We start from the raw sequence: 18,570 nt of genomic DNA, 5'->3' as shown, positions 1-18,570 counted from the left end.
AGGCTTCCCCTCCCCCTCACATAGCCACTACCACACCCAGCTCACAATCAATAATGTCCACGGTATTACCCTAAAGAAACCTTTAACTGAAAAACTATTGCACATTGGCCCTAATACAGTAGCACACTGCTGGTGCCATGCTACTGCAATAGATTACCGGTGTGTACCCACTCATATAGCTACAGGTATTCCCATGCTACCATTTCCTCTTAATACAGAACTATTGCATTGCTATTGAAAATCAGTTGGCAGGTGCTTGTCAGGGTGACAGCCTGACATTTTTTTCAGGTATTTTCTCTCAGGAGGGAGTTAACAGCACAGAAGCATGCACCACTTCTTTTTTTTTACCAACAAAATGCAACAGATAATTTCTAAGAATGTAATGACACACAGTATATTTTTAAGCACTCAATTACAACAGCCTTTTTGCTAATACTGATTAAACATTTTGGCCAGGAAACTGGCAAAAAAGAAAATCTGGAAAATGTTGGGGTACATAGGTTATAACCTAAATATTTTTTAATGCAAAGTGAGAACTAATGGCAGACAAAAACAGAAATAATAACAGCTAGAATCTGTGTGGAGGATTGTGAATTGTATCTACGCTAATGAAAGGGATAAGGTGGGACACTTTTTTTAAAAGTTTATCTGGCCAGGATTATGCTATCCAGTTCCAATGTTTGTAACTAGTACCTCTATGGAATTTAATATTAATTTGCTAATTGAAAAGGTTCATCAACAGCCTTCTGAGACTGTGTATAGCAGAAGTATATTGGTTTGTTTGTGATATCACATTTAGACCACTTACAAAGAATCGCCTATACTGTAATTCTCTCATGAGGAATGAGTCCCATTCACTTGTGGTGGTAAATTAGTTATTATATACAGACCAACCATTGGTCTCTTCTTTATTCAAACACCATGGTACACCCCCCTTCTGGTGTGTGTGGTGCTCAATAAACCGTTCTCTGAACTGCTAGACCAGGGCCTCACAATTCTGGTCTTTATTGCATATATTCACATTCAAATGTAACCTTAGCTTGTCAAATGACTGAATCCAGTTGATGCCCTGTGGATCCTGAATCCCAACCTACAGTACTGCATAGTTTTTCTGAGACTTATGTGGATGAATCGAGATACTTAAGCTATCATTTCACATATCTGATACACAATTTCAGCTTTGAATTGACTTTCTGACAGCCATATGCAAAATTATTACTGATATATGATTGAAATACACCTTGAGTCTAACAGTATAAACAGGGAATCTATGAATAACAAGACATTGATGAACATAAACAACATCCCTGGGGGCATAGTGCAAGGAGAATGGTAACTCTGATAGAATGGTTTGTATAAATGTAGTAAACTGAATGCATAGATAAACAGAAAAACAGAGGCATTGACAAAGTTAGCCAGAACCAATACCTCATATTTTGATGTTGTTGATGCTGAATAACTTGGATCATTTAAGACCCAACTGACAATGTGTTGAGATCAATCAGCTCCTAGGAACCGGACAAGCATACTGGACAAGCATACTGGACAAGCATACTGTAGATACTGTGGGCTGAATGGCCTCCTCTTGTTCATATGCAGGAGTGGTTAAAGTGAGGAGGGCCCCTAGCTATATGGAACTAGGGGCGTTAAAACAATATTATAGGATAATTTAAGTTTGTGGAGGAACTACAACGAGGAGCATTCGATTATACACGAATAATCATCAACAGCATATTCCGTCTGATGCTGCAGAAAACTGTATGATCCATCACTTAGAAAAAGAAATAAAGTTTTCTAAGAGGAATGATCAAGTGGATTAGGCAGGTACAAAGCCAGATAAAGGTCGCTGATACATTTTGTTGTAATATTACTAAATGTTACTGTATGTGGTCTGAATCTTCTTTACATATTGCTGCAGTCCTATATAGCACGTATTTAAACTCACATACCGTACACACATGCTGTACATGTATATTTAGATATACAGGGTTGCAGATTGGTTTGGTATTTCAGCGCTGTTTCCGTTTAGGTCTACCATGACATTGTGAAAAGATACAAAGTGGCTTTCACATGCTGCTCTTCAGTTTCCTCTTTTGCATCTTGCTTCTAGTTTTGTTTAAAACAGCATATATGTTAATATAGAAACATCTGTGCAAATATTATTATATCTCAGACCTCAGTGGATGGGGTCTAGGGTTTTTTACAGCCTGCAGCATCCGTCTCAGATAAGATCTGGATTAAAGGCGGTGAACAAGGGCATGTAATAAAGATGACATCACTTTAAATTCAGAGTAATAGAAAAATTCAAGATGTACATTATACAAATATGGACTGGAGTTAAGGCATATAGTGGGAAACTATATAGGCATATAGTGATTATATTGCTGAAGCCAAAGTGATGGCATTTTAACGAATCACAAAATTCATTTTAAAACTACACAATATCTATTCCATGTTGACTTGTGTTCACAGCATTGGATTAGACTTCTTATTTAATTATTTTTTCTCTCTTTCTCTTTGCAGTCTCCTTGCTTGTAGTCACTGGCATTCGCTCTAATCTCTGAGGTACCAAGCTTCAGGTGAACTCACACTGTTCCAAATGTAGCTCAGAATATGCTGCAGAAAGGAATGTGATTGAAGGGGAAGGTAACGGAATACACTGTACATTCATGTCAACCCGGCAGGCTACAGCACTGAGCCTGAGCAACGACACAATCTAAAATCCATTTCTAAATGTGACGATGTGGTGCTACAAATGAATGGCTGGTGGTACTTTGTATTTATTTATTTTTTTCTTATACTGGTTCGGAGTTAATGTTTTAGATCCACAAGAAATATTGTTCCTTGAAATTACTTGGAGTTCCTTGAAAATACTGTCAGGGAAATCAGTGTCTGATGTTATGGATGTGTCTTTAAAGGAACATGGCTAATTGAATTACCATACACTGGTGTATATTGTTGTACAGGTGACACGTGATTGAACACATGACGTTACTATAATAGTAAATACCAGTCACTTAAAAATCCTGTAACACCCCAAACCCCCACTCCCGCACACACACTACTGCAAGTCCCCTGGGTATTTATTCAACTAACAGCATTAAAGCTCTAAATATCATCAATAGTAGCAGTCCAGCAAATCAAATATCAAATAAGAATATTGGTCTTGATTAAACTGGTGTCAGCACAGTCTCTTTTCTAGACGAGTCATCACTTTTGTGAAACATTAGTAATTTGACAATCACTGTTGGAAGCACCTGCCAAAAGAGCATCTACTATCAGCCCTCTGTCAAAGTCAGAATCGGATCTGGTATCTTTACTGCATGATTGAAGGACATTTTTAAAAACAAAAAAACAAAGAATATTTAAAAACGAGAGAAGACCATCAGTGCTCGTCTGGTTCCTAGTAGCTGATCAAAGTATAATCTGGTCTTTAAGAATCCCAATGATTCAGCATGAATAACATGACTAGGTAGCCCATTCCATACCCTCACCACTCTGTTTAATGAAGTGTCTCCTTCACACTGTCCTAAGTCTATCGCCACTTAATTTCCACTTAGTGTCCTCTGGTCCTGGTTTCTCTGCTGCACTTAAGGTATGAGTTAAATTTCCTTTTTTTATATTACATAATACACAGGAATGCCATTTTTAAGAACAAAGAACGAGAGGAGACCATTCAGCCCATCACTGCTTGTCCGACTCCTAGTAGATGGTTGATCTCAAAACTTTGTCAAGTCATGTCTTAACAGAGCCCAATGGTTTAGCATCACTGGCTAGGTAACCCTTTCTATACCCAAACCACTCTCTATGTAAATAAGTGTCTCCTAGACTACCCTTTATCCTAAATCTCTCTCTGATTAATTTGTAACTGTGCCTGCTGGTCCTGGTTGATGTGCTGCTCTTAAAGTATTGGCTTAACTTTGTCAATTCCTTTTAAGATTATAAAGATTACAATCAAGACCCCCTAGTTGTTCTTCGTTCTAGACTAAATACAACCTCTTAATTTATCTTCATAACTCATTCCTTTAATCCCTGGGATTAGGATATATACAGATTTCATAAGTGTGCAACATACATAAAAGAACATGTGGAGAGCCTTTCTGATTTTCGTAACCGTTTCTTTATAACATTGCTGATGTGGTGTTGGGTGGGGCAGTCCGAGGTTGTGATCTCGCTGAAGGAAGCTTGGTCCTGTGTTGTTTCAGCAGATGAAGCGAGGGGTTTGTGGTTACCTTGCTGCACAGTGTCCCCCCTCCCCTCCAGTTTCAGTTTCCTGTCACCAGTTCTGTCACCAGAGACTCACTTCCCGGGATGTGAAGGGCATGATTAATTGTGCAAGACTAAAAAGGGGCGGAGTTTCAAGATGCCACTCTGTTTTAGCTGATGAGGGATTTGAAGGCATTCACGTTATTGTAACAAACAACAGGGTGCGGCAGACAGAATAAAAAGGGTTCAATAAAGGTCGTTTGCATTTGGTTTACATAACTGATTGTGGTGTGTTGTTAACTTATAAATACATAACCAAGGGAGGCTGTGGTTGAAATAATGTAAGTGTAATTAACATGTAAAACAGAAAACATGGCTGCTGTTAGTGTTTATTGTAAGAACATAAGAACATTTACGAGCAAGACAAGGCCATTTATTGAGCTAGGTTTGTCTCTTTCCTTCTTTGATCCTAAAACTTGATTGACTGACTGATCTTAAAACTTTGTCAAGTCAGGTAAATGCTGATTCAGTATCAACAACATAGCCTGTCCTAAGACAGTCTCCACTTAATTTCCATTTGTGTCGCCTGGTCCTTGTTTCTGTGCTGTGCTTTAGCATTGTTTTGGGTAAACGTTGTGATCTCATTTTAAGATTTTAAAGACTTCAATCAAGACTCCCCTAATCCTAAACCTAACCCTTTTTTAAACAATTGTGTACTTACATATAGCATGCAAAATATTTACACATTAAATACATTGTAACTATACATAATAACAATGTAATTATGTGTAAGAACACATGCATTTACTATAGAACTATGATGTAAATGCACAGTAATTAGTGTTACCCCAAGGACTGGATGGAGACTACTCTCTTACCTTCTTATAGAAAAGATATTAACTCTAAGAGGCCTAAGCCACTGCTTTCTGGTTGCGTATACTATTCATAATCTAGGCTCCCGAGTGGCGCATCCGATAAATGCAGTCCGCGTGGATTGCAGAATGCGACCTATAGCCTGGAGATGGTCGGTTCGAGTCCAGGCTATTCCACTGCCGACCGTGAACGGGAGTTCCCAGGGGGTGGTGCACAATTGGCCGAGCTACGCCCGGCTGGGGAGGGCTTAGGTCTGCCAGGGTGTCCTCGTCTCTCCACACACCAGCGACCCCTGTAGACTGCCTGGGCGCCTGCGGGCCTGCCTGTAAGTTGCCCAGAGCTGCGTGGTCCTCCAGTACTGTAGCTCTGAAGTGGCTGCATGGTGTACCTGCAGAGTGAGAAAAAAAAGCGGACGGCTGACGGCACACGTTTCGGAGAACGTGTGTGTCTGTCTTCGTCTCTCCCGAGTCAGCGCGGGGGTGGCAGCGGTGAGCTGGGTTGAAATAAAATTAATTGGGATTTCCAAATTGGGGAGAAAATGAGAAAAAATAACTGGCGATTCCAAATTTTAAAAAAAATCTAAAGAGCGGCAAACCAAACCAAAATTCTTCAATAACTGAAAAAACAGTGTATACGCTAAAGCACAACCTGTGTTCCGGTGACCTCACTGGTAAATGCAGGCATGTGAGTGTTGATGCTGCGCTAAAATGTAATTAGATTTGTATTGAATAAAATGTTCACAGTCTCCCGTGTGGCAGTCGCTCAGAGATGAAAGCCTGTCTCACTGGAGCCTGCTGCAATGTGGAGTAGAGAGCTATCGAAAGACCTGTGCAGCAACTGGAAATATCTCCTCTAAAGACACTCAGTCTCACAGGTGGGTGCCAGTCAAATATAAGGAATCCAGAGTTCGCTTCTGTGATTCTCTTAAAAGAAGTGAGGTGCTAAATAAACACCTTCCCAGTTACTTAAACCCACTGCCATCCAAACTGCAGCCCAACACTCTAACCACTGAGCTACTCAAACCCACTACCTTCCACACTGCAGCCCAGCACTGTAACCACTTAGCAGCTGAAACCCACTGCCTTCTACACTGCAGCCCAGCACTGTAACCACTGATCTACTTAACCCCACACCCTTATAGCTACTGTGACCTAACACTCTAACCACTGCGTGTACCCAGGAAAGCAGAAGCACATGACGTGATTGTTTATAAGTAGAGATGAGAACCAGCTACATTTCCTGTGTGAGTCCACACCCTTTGCAATGAGTACAGGGGAGGGGCTGGGAAGGAGGAAGTGTTACGTGTGTGGTTCGTCACTGAATAATAATGAGGCAGACACAGAGCATTGGGTGTTCACACACTGCGCAGGCAAGCAGATTTAATTCAACACAGGCTGTAACTAGGGTAGCAGCAGTGATAGCCCTAGTGTCAGATTTAATAAAGAAAACAAAACAAAACAAAGCTAAAAAAAATTAAAATTAAAAAAAAAGATGGCCACACAAGGCGAGCGCTAGTCTCACTAAAAGAGACGTCCCGCTCCAGGAACCTACTACTCTACGAAAACCCTCTCTATACATTGTTTGGGATCAACCTCCCCTAAACTAACCTACTGCTGTTGCTCCTGAAGTCCCGGCATCCTCCTGGGGCCTCCAGTTTCTTTCTGACGGCCTCGGCTGGGCAATGCCTTCACGAGCACCTTCTTGCAGTTGAAGGGTTCCGTAGCAGTTAATCCTGTGGAGCGGACGATCTCCTCCTCAATGTCAACAAGCGCAAGCTTTCGCTCAGTGCCTGTCTGTGTAGCAATTCGCTGTGCAGTAGACTAGAGTTGAGGCGCAGACACGCCCTCCATCCAATCCGGACCTCCCGATCAGCTCACTGCTCAATTGGTTGCCCAGCAACGAGTCTCCTGTTCCGTGTCCCAGCCAGGGTTGCCAGGTTGTAAACGTGGTGGGAAATATTTTTCAAATAGGGGGCTTCAGCTAAAATTGGGGGATTTTATGTCCTCTGTAGCGAGCTCCTTAGTACTTTCCCAAAGTGTTCTCATGATCTTTTAAAAATATTAACCCTGCCTTCTGACAGCGACGGCCTACTGCAGTAGCCAATAGTACATGTCTTGTACCATAAGTCCCGCCTTACGCTTGACTCCTCCCCATCCACACAGCACACTCCTCCACTGCATTGAATATAGTAGATAGTTAGAGCTTCTGTTTTTCAGGTTTTATTAATTGTATTTTTCGGTGCTTATTTTTAGCTATTTTCGAGTTTTATGTAAATCGTTTTTTTTCCTGGGGCTTTCGTTTTTGATATACTGTATGAAATTAGTGTTTTCGGTTACTTTCCAAAATGCTTGAGTTTTGGGGGTTTTTTTGCTGTCAAAATATGTAGTAACTCGACTTGCATTAGTAAGACCTCACCTAGAATATTGAGCTCAGTTCTGGTCACCTTGTTACAAAAAGGATATTGCTCCTCTAGAAAGAGTGCAAAGAAGAGCGACCAGAATTATCCAGGGTTTAAAAGGCATGTTGTATGCAGACAGGCTAAAAGAACTGAATCTGTTCAGTCTTGAACAAAGAAGACTACGTGGTGATCTGGTTCAAGCATTCAAAATCCTAAAAGGTATTGACAATGTCGACCCAGGGGACTTTTTCGAACTGAAAAAAGAAACAAGGACCAGGGGTCACAAATGGAGATTAGATAAAGGGGCATTCAGAACAGAAAAAAGGAGGCACTTTTTTACACAGAGAATTGTGAGGGTCTGGAACCAACTCCCCAGTAATGTTGTTGAAGCCGACACCCTGGGATCCTTCAAGAAGCTGCTTGATGAGATTCTGGGATCAATGAGCCACTAACAACCAAACGAGCAAGATGGACCGAATGGCCTCCTCTCGTTTGTAAACTTTCTTATGTTCTTCTTATGTTCTTAAATGTCTTCACCTAGACAATGTGGGGAAGCTATAAAAAAAAAGGCTAACAAGATGCTCGGATATATTGTGAAAAGTGTTGAATTTAAATCAAGGGAAGTAATATTAAAACTTTACAATGCATTAGTGTGGCGGAGTGTCCCGCCCCTTTGTTTATTATTTATTTTATATTATGATTTATATGCTTATTACGGCAAAGCGCCACTTATTTGTTATTGTTTTTGTATTTTTAAAAACCTTGTGAGGATGCGTGACTGATTAGCTAGTGATTTATTTAGCTAGCTGACAGTCACGCATCCTTATTAAACTCGTGCAGACGATGACCATCTCCCGAGTTAATTCATTGATTAATTGTTGCTAATCGGGAGATGGTCACTGTATATAAACCTGCAGCTCTCTACCCTCGCGGAGAGTGTACAGAGGAGAGTATGAGAGAGCGAGCAAGGAGAGCTAAAAACAACTGCTAAAAACAACTGCTAAGCGTGCTGGTTTACACCAGCATGATACTTATTTGTTTATTTGTTTGGCCAATGCGCCTTTTTGTTCTGTAGTGTTTCGTTTTGTTTAAATCTTTTGTTTTATTATTCAATAAAATAGCTGAGTGCCGTAGCGCTCAGTTCCACCACCGCCATTCCATCCGTTGTTTGCCTTTGTTTACTACTCCAGCCTGGTCCATGACGTCATCACTACAACAGCTCGGTCACAATTAGTAAGACCTCATCTAGAATATTGTGTTCAGTTCTGCTCTAGAAAGAGTTGCTGCTCTAGAAAGAGTGCAAAGAAGAGCGACCAGAATTATCCCAGTCTTAAAAGGCATGTCGTATGCAGACAGGCTAAAAGAATTGAATCTATTCAGTCTTGAACAAAAAAGACTACGCGGTGACCTGATTCGAGCATTCAAAATCCTAAAAGGTATTGACAATGTCGACCCAGGGGACTTTTACGACCTGAAAAAAGAAACAAGAACCAGGGGTCACAAATGGAGATTAGATAAAGGGGTATTCAGAACAGAAAATAGGAGGCACTTTTTTACACAGAGAATTGTGAGGGTCTGGAACCAACTCCCCAGTAATGCTGTTGAAGCTGACACCTGGGGTCCTTCAAGAAGCTGCTTGATGAGATTCTGGGATCAATAAACTACTAACAACCAAACGAGCAAGATGGGCCGAATGGCCTTCTCTTGTTTGTACACTTTCTTATGTTCTTAATATCCTTTTTGTAGCAAGGTGACCAGAACTGCAATATTCTGTTTTCTACATGTTATCCACTCCCTAATCCATGTGCATGCATTTCCTTGAATCCCTACTGCGTTCAGTTTGAGAATTAATCTTTTATGCAGGACTTTGTCAAAAGCTTTCTGGAAATCTAAATAAACCATGTTGTATGCTTTGCAATTATCCATTGTTGATGTTGCATCCTCAAAAAACTCAAGCAGGTTAGTTAGACATGATCTCCCTTTCCTTTTAAAAAGAAAAAGGACATTCGAAAGTACATTAGTACATAAAAACAATATAAACAATAAAAACAGTCAAAGAAAAGAACTAAATGAAAACACAAAGTATTTATTTAAAAAATATATTTTTTTTTCTTCTAAATTATGACATGTGCTAAATTTTCGGAATCAGGTTTTGCAAACTGCCTGTGGCAGCTGCCACCCGATACGCATGCCAGCGTCAGTGACACACTGTCGCTGAAGGTGAAAAGCGCTCAGTGCCTACTGTATAACACCTGTAACATGTTAAACCAGCGCTCAGTGCCGCACCGCTGCAGACCAGCAGCAAATTGCAAGCTAGCAAGCCAATATAGAAAGTGTCACATGACAATTGTTCCTGTGGTGTTTTAGCTTGCTGAAATCATCTTCTTTAGAAACTTTATTTTTGATGGCGCACATTGTAAGTGATATTCTGGAAGAGTCTCCCTTTTCAAAGCGCTTAGAAACAACCAATCAGCAGTGACAAAGCACGTAGAAACAACCAATCAGCAGTGACAGCTTTTGTCGAAATTCTCTTTTTATATTTATTTTCTGTTAACATTAGTTTATGGATAATCTTGTTTGCTTTTAAACCAATTAAATTTTTACAAAAAAAGAAACAACTATTCTATAGTCCATTCATTTTAATTCTGTACATGGTCTTGTTGTACTAGTGCTAAAATATGCACTCCCTTTTTTCTTTATATATTTACCCGAAACCTCGCTTAATATAATTTTATAAAATGACATGTCAGCTCTGTACTTGCATCCATCGCACGTCTGCCGATGAAAATAAAAATACGGCTAAAAACAAAACAGTACTCGGTTCAACAGAGACAGTTAGTAACTTAAAAACAAATAAGCGAAATGTTCCGTGTCTGTCTGTGTAGTTTGAAATTTGAATGTGACGCTCAGCCAATAGGCAGGGACGGGACGTTGAAAAGAATTGTGGGAAATGTGGGATCGAGGCATAGAAGCAAAGGTATATTTCAAGGTCTTAAAATGACATTTCCCACAATTATTTTCAATGTCCCGTCCCTATCACTTACAAAGTGTGCCATCAAAAATAAAAATAAAGTTTCTAAAGAAGATGATTTCAGCAAGCTAAAACACCACACGAACAATTGTCATGTGACACTTTCTATCTTGGCTTGCTAGCTTGCAATTGGCTGCTGGTCCGTGGCGGTGCGGCACAGAGCGCTGGTTTAACATGTTACAGGTGTTATACACCAGCGCCAGTAGGCACTGAGCGCTTTTCACCTCCAGCGACAGTGTGTCGCTGACGCTGGCATGCGTACTGGCTGCACCTGCAGACTCGGGTTTCGGTAGTAGGCTGCTGTCAGTGGATTCTATTTTTCTTTTTGCAGCAGCTACCGACACCACCCAGGGAACATTAATAATGCTGATGATGTCATCAAAAAGACACAGATTTCCGTTTTTGAACAACTGAATACCCATTCATAAAGTGCTTTGCGACAGTTGCCCGTATTCTCAGATCACTTTATGAATAGCAATATGGACGACTTTCGTTAACTTTAAACAAAATTAGTTTTATTACGCCAGTCGGCAAGTACTTTTATGAATAGGGCCCATCATGTTTTAAAATATAGATGTTTACAATAATATGTGTTTCTTTCAAAACTGGGCATTTGACACATACACAACAAATGGAAGTGTACAATAGGCAAGCATTCTATAATTATTTTGTTAGACACAATCACTTTCATTCGAAAGAGGCTTTTAGGTTGTAGTTTTAGGTAGTAGTTCCGTTCATTCTTTTCTTTCAGATTTTTGTTCTACAGATAATAGACTTCATTAAAGGGCACCAATAACACCTTTACGGGTAACACTTGGAAGGCCTGAGGCTGGTTTGCTTTTTGAATAAGCTCTTTATGCAGTGCTAATAAAAGCTTTGTCAAATCTGCTGTGCAAATTCAGCTAAAGGGTACTTATCTTTAGCTAGGCTTGCACAGAAACAATACTTCTGCTTGTCTAAATGACTCCTCTGCATAAGGGTGAGAAATGCCCATGATTTAACTTGACTTGGCAGGTGATGCTCAGAGTTGAATAGCTTCATGCTCACACTCTCTGCTCCAGCATAATGTCTGTAGGTTGGTATACTGTACCTATGATTTACCATGCTTTCACTACACTTTCTAACATGTTGCTGTGCTTTTATTATGGAAACTCACATGGGAAACTACCTCATCTAACTGTACATCATGATCTGTGAAACCAGCTTTAGCAACACCAAAATAACTTTTCTACTAGAAAGGTCCATGTCTTCAACTTATTATAGTTACTGTCATGTTATCAGATTGTGTTTTTATCATGATTTAAATATTGTATTTTGTATCTTTATGGTTCAGTTTTCCTTGACCAAACACATAGCAGGCTTTTACTTCAGAGATCCTATGATACAGACCTGCACAAGAGCAGGTTGCATGTCTAATACTATCTAATCTAATAATAAAACTAGCGTGCTCATTATAAAATAGAAAGGTTGTTCTTTGTATATTAAGTTCCCTATTTCAATGAGTCACTTTAAATGACTATGAGCACAGGAGAAAACTGGAAGATCTGCCTGATTATTTATACAGCCATGTAGAACAGAGATGTGAATATAGAGCCCTGAATATGATCTACTAATTGCTTTAATTAGTCATCCAATATATATATATATATATATATATATATATGGAGAGAGAGAGAGAGGGGAAGGGAGAGGATGTCTAGTTTCATAGACCCTGATAAACACTAATCTTGGACTGCCTAATGTTATTTTAGGTAAGGTAATTCAAGATTAGTATCAGGGTCTGTAAAACCAGCCATAGGTAGTATAATGAAATCGAAATCATTTACCTCTACAACTCCAGTGAGGAAAAAGCCTTATTAACCCAGAACAAATAAAGCTCACTCATATGAGCTCTTGTCATGACACCAGTATAAAAATAGGATTGACATAAGGGTTAAGGAAGATATTGCAAAAGCACACATACTTACCACATTTTAAGTGACAGAACTTAAACTGTCTAGGAAGGTGTTTTGCGATAACCAGTGTTCACAGTAAAACCTAGAGAGCTCACATTGCTATGCAACACTTATTCCATATTCATAGCTGAATTGGGATTCCAATACACAAGGGGCATGTCATTATACCTCTATATGTAGGGCTTTTTTAAATAATACCTTTAATGGACAAATTATGATGGTACAACGCTCCTTCTTTATGTGCTATTTTCCCTATAATGCAATTTCACTAGCACTTTCATTCTCAGAACACAAATAGCACTAAGGGTCCTGACTATAGCATTATTAAGGGGAAGCATTGTATTGGCAATAACAGATATACAGTATAGAATGAATACTTTATACAGGCTTCACGAGCCACAAGTCCACATGCTTTGCTAGATGCTAGTAGAAATCAAATAGAAGTACTAAGTGGACTGGGGGCTTTCAAGACATACAAATCTCCTGGTCCAGACAGAATCTATCTGAGAAACAAGGGCTGTCCTCATGAAGAGATTCAGGACAAAACAATACAGATGGGAGATGTAACACTTGACTAGCAGCTTGCAAATGTGGTACCAATATTTATGTAACCTTTATTTAAGAGATTAAAATCTCTTTTTCAAAGGAGACCTGGTGAAGAAGGTGGCATATAATTAAATAAATAAATAAATAAATAAATAAATAAATAAAAACACAAATTCAAATTAGCAAAACCAATGGCAAACAATTTCATCAACTTTTTTTTTTTATTTTTGAACTCATTTAAGGGAATCAAGAAAGTACATTTCAGTTCTTCCTTTAAATTGGGTTTCCCACGTTATATGGGATTTTAAATGACTGTTTTAAAAATACAAACTTGTAGAAAAACTTAGCAGAAAGGGCAACACAGACGTCACATCAACTACACCTTCCCCAATACTGTCAGTCTAATTACATACAGCACTATAATTAAACTAACTTCATGCTTTTAGAATACTTTCACAAGTCCCAGTGCATACTTTTTTCTTAATTCTTAAGGGTAAGCACATATTATTAAACATGAAGGCAGCAAACGCTGTCACAAACACAAACACGCAATACAGTACTTCACAAGTTAATTATTATTATTATTATTATTATTATTATTATTATTATTATTATAATACATGAATGGCTTATCAGGGATCAATTGAATAATTCTTATTGGAGAATAAAAAAATTGGGAGGGAAACACCGAAAACCAGAAACCCTATACACCTGTCTATTAAATGCATTGGTGATGAACTGGTAAACATAAACTGTCTCAGCCTGTCCCGGTGAACACATCTAGTCCCCCTAATAACAACTTATATGGGTAAGTAGGAAGATTGGAATGTGACAGTAGCTTAGCTAGTCAGGTTTAAATAAAAACCAAAAACATTTTTACCCATGAATTCAGCGCATGTCCGGGTCCCATTTAAATAGTATTACATATCTATTTACAGATTAGTAATATTGCCAGTCATTGTGATATAGGCAAAGTTCTGATTTGTATATCTTTATGGGTTGACTCTGGACTTCAGAGGTTGGAATAGAACACATTTTATTAACATTAGTATTTACTGTAAAAATACCATAAATTCCGATAAGTTTAAATTGATGCCTGTCAAGTGGCTTACTTCTTGAAGCTTTGCGCTTCCATTTTGGATGACGTAAGTCAGTCATAAAACCATTTTCTCTATAGAACAGCATAATAGATAGAATGAATGCAATGTACTATCGATCACGCATTACCATGCAAAAGAGCATTTTTGGATAGGATTCTTCAGTGCAATGTCAGTTACCCTGGTGCTAAACGTCACGGGAGTGGTGCTTCGCACATAATGCAGATTCCATGCTTTCTAATTTTTGGGGGTTTTGGCACCCCCCTGAATTTGCCATCCAAGGCAGCTGCCTAATTTGCCTAGGCCTTCCTCCGGGCCTGTCCAAAATGCACAGATTATAATAACACAGGAATTACTACTGGGATACAGAAGTTGGCAGAAACAATTTAAATTAAATGTTAGTAAATGTGTTGCATGACTGTCACTTTAGGGGAGACTAAATTGAGGTTGACAAGGTGAACCTTAGTCACTTTTTCAGGCACAGCACAGAGACCAGAAAGACTTAGGACCCAGAGTAGGAGACACTGAATGAGTTACCAAGCCTTGCTGTGCTGCTGGATTGTGATCCTTTAAGAACTGGCTAGACAAGTTCAACAAAAGCTGCTCTGGCTCCCAGCAGTGGAACACCACTCACTCACACCAGTCAAGAGTGGTTATACTTTAAAGCCACATTTTCAGTCTGCTGTCTAGCAACTGTTGTCATGTTGTAAAATTATTTTGTTGCAATAGTTCTCAACCAGCACTTCTCTCATTTAGTTAGTAATACATTTTAAAAATGCATGGTAGCTGTCCCAATGTACAGAAAATGTAAAGAAAGGAAAAACAATGATTTTGATGCATTTATTTCACAAATATGTAAGCTTAGCAGCGTGAGAAGAAACATTATTGGTCACATAAATGTATCAAAATGTAAAAAAAATGATGTTAAAAACAGATTAGGCTAAACTCTCAAAGCTATTTACTCCAAAAGCAAATTATCTTTAGTAGGACAAAAAAAAATGTCTTCCCATTCCAATGGAACAGTGTAGCTGTTCCTCCTTCACTGAATGTGTATCCAACGTTTCCATAAAACTACCGACGGGAAAGCACAACTCCGGTGGTACACGTGTGTCACAGAAATATAATGAATCTTGGTTGTAAATCTCTCTCCTGACCTGTGAGGGTGCTAAGCAGCGAGGACTGAGTTCTTTGGACGGGCTAGCCTGACAGTTCTTTCCCCAGGTCGGGAAGTCAGTCAGTCTGGAAGAAGGCGAGACTCAGTTGCAAGAACGTATTAACCCGGAAGGAAAACAATGTAGCAGCCGTAGATTGTAAAGGCAGCTGCATTCGTTTACCAAGGGGTAATGCGTGATAGCATATAAGGGGGAATCGTAATCGGTTTCTTTGCTTGGTTTGTGGTTTTTAAACCTAGAAGGACGGCGAGAGACTCCAAAAGGACTGTAACAGTATCGTGAGTGTTTTTGTTTGTTTGTTCTGTCTGTTAGTAATTGTCTTGTTTGTGAATCACCAGACAGCTAACACGATTCTGGAGCTGTCGCCTTGGGCCAGCACAAAGCCGGAACAGCACTTCACCACTGTCACGAAATAAACTGTATCACTCACCACGAGCACTACTGCACGCACCCAGGACTGGTGACCGTGTTAGTATATTGTGGGACAGATATTTGTGTTTATTATTTGGGACTGCAACCCTGTTGTTATATACTCCGTGCACTACACATTGTTGTGTATTGCAGGTCACCAGACCTGGATACAAATAAAAACGGTTTAAAACCGGATTATAATGTTTCATTACTGCACTGCATTACCCCTGGACCTGTACTCACCACTTACCACTTTGCCACAGCGTGTCATGCCTGATTGAGCCTACACACGTATGCAATGTGTGGTGACAAGCAACAGATGCGGTACAGTGGCCTAAATCACTGAAAAACTACACGAGACACACCCTTTTCCACTCAACCAAGTAGCCTTTCTGTTGCCATTATATTCAAGGTATAAGTATATAAGTATAAGGAGGCTGTGTGGTCCAGTGATTAAAGAAAAGGGCTTGGTAACCAGGAGGTCCCCAGTTCAAATCCCATCTCAGCCACTGGCTCATTGTGTGACCCTCAGAAAGTCACTTAACCTCCTTGTGCTCTGTCTTTCGAGTGAGACGTAATTGTAAGTGACTCTGTAGCTGATGCATAGTTCACACACCCTACTCTCTGTAAGTCGCCTTGGATAAAGGTGTCTGCTAAAGAAACAAATAATAATAATAATAAGTATAGAAAATGTGATTACAATGTTAAAGATGTTCCTGAGCTATTCCTATTTAAATAGAGATTAATTGAATTAACCACACACAACGGTACACCCCATTTTTCAGGGGTACCACTCTCCTGTCTTTACATTCATGCTGTCTAACTAGACACATTCAGAAAGGGACACCACATGGTCACAAGCTATTCCTGTCCACTCCCGAGCAGATCAATAATCATTACTATTGTGGACGCCTGTATTGTACAGTAAATATTATGGTAAATACTATAAGCTATTATACTGTGAATTATATATTATGTGTAATATATTATACTTTATATAACTGATATATTTTTGAACAATATATAATTAAATTTCATGTTTTTAACAGGCAGAGTTCAAGTGTCATTTACAGGATGTTGTCACACCTAGTTGAAATATGTGTTTTTAAATGGTGTACAGTAAATACTGTGTTTATGCACTTAACATGTATAACAGTGCAATTCCCATTCAGTTATAGAACTGCTTGTGTTCAGAGTACAGCTGTTATGTCCCAAGTAATATTTAAGGCCTGTAACAAAACGGCAACATTTAAAAAGTGTATTAAATATGAAACATCATGGTTTTGCAATTTGATTACAAAAGTTGTTGTAAAGTTTTTGGAACTTAGTATGAATATCTCACACATTTCCATACCAGTGCTAAGAACATATTTCAATAAAACCTCTGCTGAATAATGCATTCTGACATCAGAATACATTATGAAATAGTAATTGATGTGAAGGATACCCCTAAAATGGTTAAATTCCTGACTTCAGAATATCTGTGGTTATAAATATACAAACCACACACACACCCAACACACACCTGCTAGGGCCTCAGATAACAGAAAACAACTGTTACTGATTTTTTTACAGATAGAAATCCACTGCTACATACAGAATAAAAAGTAAACTATATATAGGCAGGCTTGGTGGTCCAGTGGTTAAGGAAAGAGGCTTCATACCAGAAGGTCCCTGGTTCTAATCCCCACTCAGCCACTGACTAACTGTGCATGACCCTAAACAAATCACTTAACCTCCTTGTGGATAAAAGTGTCTACTAAATGAATAATAATAATATACTGTGTGTGTGTGTGTATATATATATATATATATATATACACTTTTCTCTTACTAAGCAAGTAAGAACATACAACAAATTACAAATGAGAAATCAAAACTTTCTTCAGCATCAACAACAACCCATTCCATACCCTCACTACTCTCTCACCTGCCCTCTGTCCTAAGTCTATATCCACTTAATTTCCAACTGTGTCCTCTGGTCCTGCGTTCTGTGCTATGCTTAAAGTATTGCAAGGGTTAACTTTTAAGACTTCACTCAAGACCCCCTAATTCATATTTGTTCTAGGCTAAATTCAGTTCCTTCAAACTATCTTCAGAGCTTATAGTATATGTTCAGGTCTTGCCCCCCCTCCACAATCCCCTCCCTGTGGGGCCTGGACTCACCAAGACAATGTTGAACCTCTCCTCCAGCTCACCCACAGCAGGCATGGGCAGTTTAGGGGGTGCTGGCTGCTTCTGTGGCGGAGTAGCCACTATTGCAGGTGGTGGGGTTTTTACCTCCTTACCCTGGGAGGAAACTTCCATACTCCCGGCTGCGTTGCCCATTCTGAGTTTCTGTAGAGCACTGAAATCCAGAGTTTAAACTCGCTCTTGAAGTTGAGATGTCCGTAAAAAAAAGAAAAAACAGAGAAAGCTCTCGTAAAAAACAAAAATTAAGATCAGCCAAACAATTTATATAAAAAACAAACCACTTAGGTTGAACAAAAAAATGTTGTGGTGTACTTCAAAACAATTTCTAAGAAGCTGTATGTCATAACTGCTGTAGCTCTACACATTTTATGCTTTATCTTCCATCTGTAGGTATATCTCCTAATCCTGGAAGATGCATCTTTTTAACAGCTTTGGGTCCAAGCCCTGTCCACCCAATACTGTCTCTCAATACCACCATTTGTCAATGGTAGATTACGAAGATTGCCACAGATCCGATATGTTGCAAGAGAGGAAGTCCTCTTGCTACATACTCTAGGGGCGTTGAAATAGCAGTTTGAAATGTACATTCAAACTAAGCTGCAAAAAAAAAAGCGCTTACTTCCTGTACGTTACCACAAGCTCAAAAGCAAACAACATAGGTTTCAGCCACTTCATCTGCTGTCTCTGC

General features: G+C 39.3%; 1 protein-coding gene across 2 annotated transcripts in view; it reads right to left on the bottom strand.

Moving 5' to 3' along the window:
- Positions 1-18,495, bottom strand: part of LOC117435113 (formin-like protein 1) — an 81,333-nt gene extending 62,838 nt beyond the window's left edge. The window contains exon 1 of one of the 2 annotated variants that reach the window (XM_034058062.3): positions 17,856-18,495. In XM_034058062.3, coding sequence (XP_033913953.3) covers positions 17,856-18,017 — 162 coding nt within the window. In that variant the 5' untranslated portion in view covers positions 18,018-18,495. The remainder of the gene's footprint in view (positions 1-17,855) is intronic. The other variant, XM_034058063.3, reaches the window with a different exon arrangement.
- Between the last annotated feature and the right edge of the window lie 75 nt (positions 18,496-18,570).

Source organism: Acipenser ruthenus, chromosome 28 (genome assembly GCF_902713425.1).
Source record: "Acipenser ruthenus chromosome 28, fAciRut3.2 maternal haplotype, whole genome shotgun sequence".
NCBI classification, from domain to species: Eukaryota; Metazoa; Chordata; class Actinopteri; order Acipenseriformes; family Acipenseridae; genus Acipenser; species Acipenser ruthenus.
The sequence above is the reverse complement of the archived record's forward strand: the minus strand, read 5'-3'. Positions and strand labels throughout refer to the sequence as shown.